At 43.7% G+C, this 8,471-nt stretch overlaps 1 protein-coding gene across 1 annotated transcript; it reads left to right on the top strand.

Annotated features, from left to right (window-relative positions):
- The first annotated feature begins 226 nt into the window (after positions 1–226).
- On the top strand, positions 227–7,116 carry LOC123187964 (uncharacterized). Its single transcript, XM_044599980.1, has 13 exons — positions 227–844; positions 1,789–1,926; positions 2,027–2,239; positions 2,319–2,408; positions 2,591–2,704; positions 3,128–3,397; positions 3,494–3,650; positions 3,917–3,994; positions 4,745–4,845; positions 5,308–5,478; positions 5,673–5,747; positions 6,159–6,245; positions 6,395–7,116. The coding sequence occupies exons 1-13, from the start codon at positions 452–454 to the stop codon at positions 6,731–6,733; spliced, it is 2,226 nt and encodes a 741-aa protein (XP_044455915.1). The 5' UTR covers positions 227–451; the 3' UTR covers positions 6,734–7,116.
- Positions 7,117–8,471: the final 1,355 nt, after the last annotated feature.

Raw genomic sequence — 8,471 nt, 5'->3', positions numbered from 1 at the left:
ACAACCCCAACCCGGTTTTATATTGGAAAGAAAACCAACCAGCTCACCCTTGCTTTGAAAACCAAAAGAAAACCAGCTCACGTGAGTCCGTTCGGAGCAAGAGAAAACCGTCCGCGAGACAACGAACGAGTTAACGACGAATCAAACGAAGCGGGGGACCCACGCCGCCGGCTCCTTCCTTATTCTCACCGCCTTCGGCAGCCGGCCCGATCGCCTCCCAGCTCATCATTTCCCTCTCCGGGCAACTTAATCAATCTCCCCTTTCCCCCCGACGCTCCCCAATAAAAACTCGCCTCCCCTCGCCGCCGCACCGCCCATCGCCTCCCGCACACCCCCACATCATCAGCAGATCAAACGACCTTCTCCCCCCTCCCCTCCCATTCCGTCTCCCCATCCCATCGAAACCCTAAGCGGCTGCGGCGGCGGCGGCGCCCGTTCCGTTCCCTTCCCCATGGAGGACTTCGCGCGCGCGGTGGAGGACGGGCTCAAGCTGTCGAAGCGGCTCGTGCTGCCGGGCGGGCTGCCCCCGCCGCGGCCGCCCGCGGGGATGGAGCGCGGGCCTGACGCGGCCGCCGCGCTGCTGCTCCCCGCCGCGCCGATGGCCTACGCGGTCGTCTCCGACCCCGCCGCCGTCGACACCCCCGACGTGCCCAGCTACCAGCCCTACGTCTACGGCCGCCTCGACCCGCCCGCGCTCATCCCGCTGCAGATGAAGGAGATCGACCTGGCCGTCGACTGCGCGCTCGACACGGCCGCCGTCACCCTGCGCGCCCGCTGGTGGCTGCACTGCATCACGCGCAGCCGCGAGTGCGACGTCAGGCTCGTCGTGCCCATGGGGGAACAGGTGAGGCCATCGGATTCTGCCGTCGTCGTCGGCATATCGCATTTTTTTTTAATTTCCTGGTGTTGTTCTGTTGGCTCGTCTCAGTAGGATTCAGTTTGGTGAGGGTTGACATGATTGGTGATGCTGTATTATTGTGTCCGTTTGACTTGAGTTGTTGTACAGTTAGGGTCAAGGTGTCTGATTGCAATCGTTGGCATACTGTCAATAGCTTGGTTCGTAAGTTCTAGACAAGTAAAAGGGATACACCTTCAGTTAATAAACGATGAATAGTATGTTCTAGTGTTGCATGTGCAAGTGAAAGTAGTTCCTTGCTTTGTCCAATGGAAACAATCACCGGAAGCGATATGTTGGTCTCTCAAGAGGCAAACACACTTGGTATGTGCGGGAAATGCTGCATTATCTCATTTGGACATGCATATCATCATACTGGATTGCTTGGCCTTTACTCCAGCATGTGCTAGGATATACAAGACTTGTAAATAGAAATTAAATTGATAGTAAAGTTATGAAACTCGGATGGTTAGCGTGTATTATTAAGTGCATTTGTGTTGCTTCTGTTTATCTTACCTTGTAGCATAGGTTGATAAGGGCTTAAATAAGTATAGTAGTTGCACTCAGGCATAGGTTGATAGTAAAGTTATTAATATCGGATGGTTAGCGTGTACTATTAAGTTTATTATTACTCAAGCACTTGCACTAGCATTGGATTCCTTGTTAAGTTACTTGGGTTGCTTAAGTTTATTAACCTGATAGGTACAAGTAATACAGAAACTTCACTAGATTTCTTTTCATCCTCACATGATGCCTCCTGTATAATTTATTCCTCATCCACTGTTAAGGAAAAGAATATCAAGTGAAGCATTGGGTAGCCGGTGTATTTTTATGGTGAATATTTGTGATTATATTTTGTGATGGTCTCAACCTAAGAACGGTTTGGCTAATAGGGTTCAATTCTAGGCGCTGAGGTCACTGTCGGAAGAATGTCATACAATACTCAAGTGACCGAAGTAGAAGACCAAACCATGGAGAATACCATGAAAGGCATTTTGAAACCCCATATGTTTTGCCTGACAATACCACAGGTACTTGCCATATACATATAAACTTACACTCCTTGTCTGTTATGCGTTATATTTTTGTAAACTGTAACTTTGCTGATTTGTTGCTATCTTATCAATAAAGGTGGAAGGTGGAGCAGATATTGTAGCCACAGTTAGATGGTCTCAGAAGTTACACTATGATAATGGCCGATTCACGGTCGACATACCTTTCCGTTTTCCATACTATGTCAACCCATTACCGAAAGTTTTCATGAAGAGGGAGAAAATTCAGTTGACAGTGAATAGTGGATTCAGTAAAGAGGTTTTGTTGCAGGGCACAAGCCATTCATTGAAGGTAATAAACTATAACATAATTTTCTAGATGTTGTTTTGGTCTGCATTGCAAATGTTTATTCTTCACACTGCTATTTCAGGAAAAGGCAAGGCAGGGTGATAAATTGTCTTTCCTGCATGAAGCAGTTGTTGAGAATTGGTCAAACAAAGATTTCATATTTTCCTACAGTGTGAGTTAATCATGCTATCATATGGATTAGATGTACTAGTTACTGTGAATATCTGATTTTCCAGGCATTTTAAAGGAATTATTCTTTAGTAGAGGATGATGAACGTAAATTACTAATCCATCGCTGTATTTAGCAGTCCATTTTTGCAATGTTGCTGACTGTTTTTGTGTGGCTTCCTACAGGTTTACTCTGGTGACTTGTCAGGTGGTATCCATGTGCAGCCTTCAACATCTCAGGATTATGACGATAGAGATACGTTCAGCATTTTCATTTTACCTGGAAGTGGGAATAGAAAGGTTAGCTGCTTTTTATCTGGTTTCTTGTTGCAGTGCCATAGTTCATTTAGTATAATGAAGTACACATTCCTTGGTTGAGATCTGCACATGGAAAATATTCTATCTTAAAGGCAGGGATCTCTTGTAGTAACCTTTGTGGCATATGGTAATGCAACACTACTGTTATCATGATACCGCGATAAGATAATACTGTGGTCATGAATTATTTCTAATTTGCCATTCAATTCTGTTCCAACGCTCTAGAGAAATGCTGATAATAAAGTGCTTCCTCGGTATCTTGATACTGTACATCATTGAAGGCATGAGAAACAATGGTGCAATTGAAGTAGCTTTTTTCATATAATAACTCAGAAGAATTTCATTTTCTCCTCGCTTCACAAAATATGCCTTTTGGTGGTTTATCTCATCTGAGCAATCCAATAGGTCTTCAAGAAAGCAGTCGTATTTGTTGTTGATACAAGTGGAAGCATGAAAGGGAAACCTCTTGAGAATGTGAAGAATGCAGTGTCTACAGCTCTTTCTGAACTTGTGCAAGGAGATTACTTCAACATTATAACATTTAATGAGGAGCTCCATTCATTCTCATCATGTTTAGAGAAAGTAAATGAAAAGGCAATAGCAAGTGCGAATGATTGGATGAACGACAACTTTGTTGCTGAGGGTGGCACAGATATTATGCATCCTTTAAATGAGGTATTATTATTATTTTGAATAAGATCCCAATGTGTATGGGCATAATAGCCCCCCCCTCCCCTGTTGTTTCATATTTGCATTTTTTTCTCATGCAAGGCGATGGCATTATTGTCAAGTGCCCATGATGCGCTCCCACAAATTTTTCTTATGACTGATGGATCGGTTGATGATGAGCATGACATCTGCCAAACTGTGAAAAATGAGCTCCTCAGCAGAGGATCTAAATCTCCCCGAATTTCTACGTTCGGACTAGGTAATCTCAAGGAGCACCTTCCAGTACACAATTTATTGTACCTGAATTCTAGAACTATATCCAAGTAGTTGCCAGGCTAAAATGAATATTGTTTCTAAGCTTATTGGCATCTGATCTTTCTATATTGCAACCATTGTCTCTTATTTTTCTGGCATCTGATCTTTCTATATGCATCCTGCATAAAATTGTTTTTGTTATTTTGTTCTTTGGTAGTATGGTGTGTTTGTTTTCTAATTCTTTGCAACCCACTCACTTGAAAATGTTAGGTTTATATTGCAACCATTATTTCTTGCGCATGGTGGCATCAATTGGCAAGGGGCATTTTGATGCTGCACTTGAGACAGGTACTAACCTCCCACCCCTTTTACCCCATTGCTTTCATTTACTTGAACTAGAAAACAGTATGATGTGCCCTTATGAACTTTGAATATAGAAAATTGATCTGTGTATTATGTATAGCCTTTTTCTATTGCGTGTTTTGAGTGATGGCCATATATTATTCGATATTATTATTTGATTACAAGTACGTCAATGTTCCCACTTAAAAACCCATGTATCTACCCAAGTCCTGAAGTAAGGCCAAGTTTTTCTTAAAGGGAACAAAAGCAATCCACATAGCCAATCTTCTCCTCTGTACCACATCAATATAAGCTGAGAGCTGCCAAACTTTACTAAAAAAATTAATTCCTACCATGCTCTTTGACTGTGATTTAATCTAATTTTTAGTTGTGTCAATTTAATAACAGTATTACCTCTGTCCTAAAATGCTTGTCTTAGATTTGTCTAAATACGGATGTATCTAACACTAAAACGTGTGTAGCTACGGAGACAAGCTTTTTGGGACGGAGGGTGTCCTATTTATATCACTGATTTGGAGATATGTGCAATACATCTTTCAGCAATCAACAGTTTAACAACCTGTTTATTGGTACTCCCTCCGTCCGGAAATACTTGTCCTAGAAATGGATACAACCATTTCTAGGACAAGTATTTCCGGACGGAGGGAGTATGCATTAACAATAAATGCAGGATTTATTGAAGTCAAGTTACTAAATATTTATTATAGTATCTTTTCCCTGTTCTTTTTAATCCAGGATCAATTGAGAGTCAAATACTTAAGTGGTTCAGGAAAGCATCAAATACAATAGTGGCAAACATCTCCATTGATGCTACGGGACACCTCGATGATTTTGAAGTGAGTCTGCATGTTAATCACATCACCTTTTGTACATATTGATCTAAAAGTTACTTGGTTTTGTGAATTTATAGGATGCTTATGATAAAAAAAGAAACTATGCCCTTAGCATTTATCGACTGCTGTAAATTTCATTTTGCAGTTTTTGTGTTATACTACCTCCATTCCAAAATATAAGACGTTTTGGTAGGTTAGTTTAGCCTACCAAAAGCGTTTTGGAATGTAGGTAGTATAATGCTTTATTAGGTACCCTATGTTGCGGTGTTCTATATTATACAGTTCAGATTATTTTTCCAGGCAGTGTACAGATGTGGATTAGACTGTACTTACTGCTTATCATCTTCTATATCACCATAACATAGTTAGTGCTGGATGGGATGTGGGACACAATTTTGTAAGTACAGACAGAGAAATGCAGTATATTTGATGATCTTATTACTGTACCTTTTCCATTCTGTTCAGGTGGATTCTGAATATATTCCAGACATTTCAGCACAGTGTCCTTTATGTATATCTGGAAAATACCAAGGCAAGTTCCCTGAGACAGTTGTGGCAACAGGTTACTTGGCTGACATGACAGAGATCTCGATTGAGCTGAAGGTCCAGCATATAACGGACATGCCTCTTGATAACGTAAAATGCTCAAACTTTGCTACTTTGTACATCTGTCTTATGATTCATCAGGATACTTGTGCAAGTTCTTAACTTCATTCTGTGAAGATGATTTAAATCTTTGGCCAAGTGGTATTTCATGCTTTAGGACCATCACTTAACTTAATTCTTAACTTAATGCTGTGAAGCTCTGCATTTCTTTTCATGGTTTCCAGATTTTCGCAGCACAGCAGATTGCTCTTCTCACAGCAAAGGCATGGCTTTCTGCAGACAAACAATTGGAGAGAAAGGTGCCTTTTCTTTTTTTGCTTTAAACCTGCATTGAACTTTCAGGGCATGGAGTTGTATTTAATAGAAATAGAAATTCCTAGAACAAGAACTTGTCGTATCATGGTGCACAAAGTTGAAGAAGCACCAAAAACATAGTTGTTCCATGCATCATACGAGTAGACAAGTAAAAGGGTTGTTGATTGGTTTTTGACAAGTTGCTGATATTTCGTCTACATCCCTGTTCTGAAGAACCATGAAAAGCTGTTGATACTGAGACATTTAAAGATGTGCTGTTGCTGTATGCTTTTGTGCTGATCAGTTTCCAGTTCATTTATGGCTCAAAGCATCTTGTATTGTGTGGTTTGAAACCATTCAGTTGATATTATATGGTTGCATAATTTTTGAGTAACTCCGTTTCTTCTATTTTGCAGGTGATAAAATTAAGCATAGAGAATAGTGTTCTTTCAGAGTACACAAGCATGGTTGTACTTCAAACCAATTTGGATGCAGCACAAAAAGTAGGTCCTACATATTATTTTCTTTCCTTTCGAGGGCAGATTGGCCCTAGAGATGATCTCTATTGCATATCGCTGTTTCTTTTGTCGATGCCTTGTTGAAACATTATAAAGATTGCTAACTAAAACTTTGTGCACTCACTACTACGCAGGTCAAGCAGAAACAGAAAGGACACAAAGGCGCCAATGAGCCATTACGATTCCAGCTTCATGGTCTAAAACTTGGATTCGGTGACAAAGCAGCCACCAGGGAAAACCTCCTCACATGTTTCGGCGACGAGAAACCACTGGAGACGTTGAAGATATTCAAGAAGGCGGGCGGGTGCTGCGGCCGAGTCGCGGACTGCCTCTGCTGCATGTGCTGCATCAAGGCGTGCAACAAGATGAACGACCAGTGCGCCATCTTGATGGCACAGATCTGCGCTGCGCTATCGTGCCTCGGCTGCTACGAGTGCTGCGCGGAGGTGTGCTGTGGAGGGTCCGAGTCGTAGTGAGAGCCCGGGGTGTGTACATAACTAGAGTGGGCAGAAGCCTGTGGGTGTCATACTGTGTAGAATGCTTGATCAAGAATGATCAGGCCGTCTTTGGTTGTACAACTTGTCCATGATGATACAACTTCGGATAGTCAGTGTAAGTTTGGACTAGCCCAAATGGTCGGATGAGCTTTTTTATATATTGTAGAAGTACTGTACAAAAAGGAGAGAGCAGATGGTAGAGACTTCTTTTTAAAGTAGAACGGTGGCTTTATTATATTCATTTAAAATGCCAAAGATGCTGGCCGATGCCCAGGGAAGACGCCGCCTTTGCCAAGTCATGTGGCTTGTGATTTGACTCGCTTCCTTGGAAGTGTTTAAGGTCCAATTGTTTTCGATAATACACTTGGGCGGTATGCATGCAGTCGGTGTGTCGGAGCGGCAACATGCGACGCGGATCGCTAGCCATTGCCGTCAATGGTATAAGAGGATTAGGACCTGTGTGTTAAACCTCTCCCATTTTCCCTGTATCTTCGAATTATTGTGGCCCTAGGGTCATACAGTAACATCGTGTCTATACTTGAACAAGATTGTAGTGTCAAAAACGCTCTTACATTATGAAATGGTATAAGAGGAGTAGCAGTTATTTTTTCTTCTAGCACAGCTTTGAGTTGGGAGGCATGGCCGCATGGAGCACGTAATAGTAGGCTAGTAGCACAGGAGCCTTTTATTTCAGAAAAAGGTGACACGTGCGCGCGTCGCCCCCAAGCACAATGCCTGGGAGATCGGCGCCAAATGTTTTCCGTCGATGCGCAAGAAGGACGTGCAACTAGGGATGTCAACCGGGTCCCGTTTAATCCCGTTTAAAGTCCACTTATGATATGATAGTTCAAAAAGATTTTTAGTTTGTTTGAGGAAAATGAACTATCAAGCTAGAAAAAACTAACTAAACTGGATTGTGGACGCCATTTATTTGCCACTTACATCCCTACGTGCAACGGGGCAAGTGGGGAGGAGAAGATGGTTTCCTTGATCTTCTTCCGGTGGGCAACTGCCTTTTCTTTTGGAGAAGATGCGCGCGACTGCGTGGGAGAGGCTTGGCATGGAGCACGTAGTAGCAGTTAGTACGGCGCCCAATTTTCCTGTCGAGAAAATGACATATGCGCGTGCAGTCGGCCCGTCCATGGCGAATGCGAGTGGCGCGGCCAATCAGGGGCCATCCAACACGATCCAAGGCGCCAAGTGTCACGACCAGACCAGACCACATCGTGTCGGGCTGACACCTGCTTGTTTAATCACCGGTCTATCCCTAATTAACCCCCTGAACGCCCGGGCCGCCATCAGTCTCCGGGCTAACAATTAGCGACGTGATTAATTAGTCCCCACGAGGCCCCCTCCGATCCCGCAAGCCCTCCCTCCGCCTAAATACCGGAGGGGTACAGTTTAGTGGGCGTAAATAGATTTTTTGAGGGAATGGTGGGCGTCGCGATCTCCCACGCGCAGCTGGGTTAAACTAGGGGCCGGATGGCGGGGTCCGTGTGAGTCCACGTATGCGCGCCCCGGATCTTGCTCGGTTTCATCCATCGGCTGCGCCCGCGCCACGCACGCCCCGCTTCGGTTCCAGGGCTTCAGGCTCTTGGCTGCTGGCACCGGGCACCTGCTGGTGCATATTCCATCGGTTTTAGTCTCTTGGCTGCCTGCATGGGGCGTGCTTTTCTCAAGGACGATCTTCGATCCTTTTACCTTGACCAGCTAA

This window comes from Triticum aestivum, chromosome 2A, assembly GCF_018294505.1.
Source record: "Triticum aestivum cultivar Chinese Spring chromosome 2A, IWGSC CS RefSeq v2.1, whole genome shotgun sequence".
Taxonomy (NCBI): domain Eukaryota; kingdom Viridiplantae; phylum Streptophyta; class Magnoliopsida; order Poales; family Poaceae; genus Triticum; species Triticum aestivum.
This window is presented reverse-complemented; position numbering and strand designations above follow the sequence as displayed.

Coding starts and splice junctions, on each gene's coding strand:
- LOC123187964 (XM_044599980.1), top strand. CDS start 452: ATGGAGGACTTCGCGCGCGCGGTGGAGGACGGGCTCAAGCTGTCGAAG. Junction 1,927..2,026: donor TTTGCCTGACAATACCACAG/GTACTTGCCATA, acceptor TTATCAATAAAG/GTGGAAGGTGGAGCAGATAT. Junction 5,479..5,672: donor CGGACATGCCTCTTGATAAC/GTAAAATGCTCA, acceptor CATGGTTTCCAG/ATTTTCGCAGCACAGCAGAT.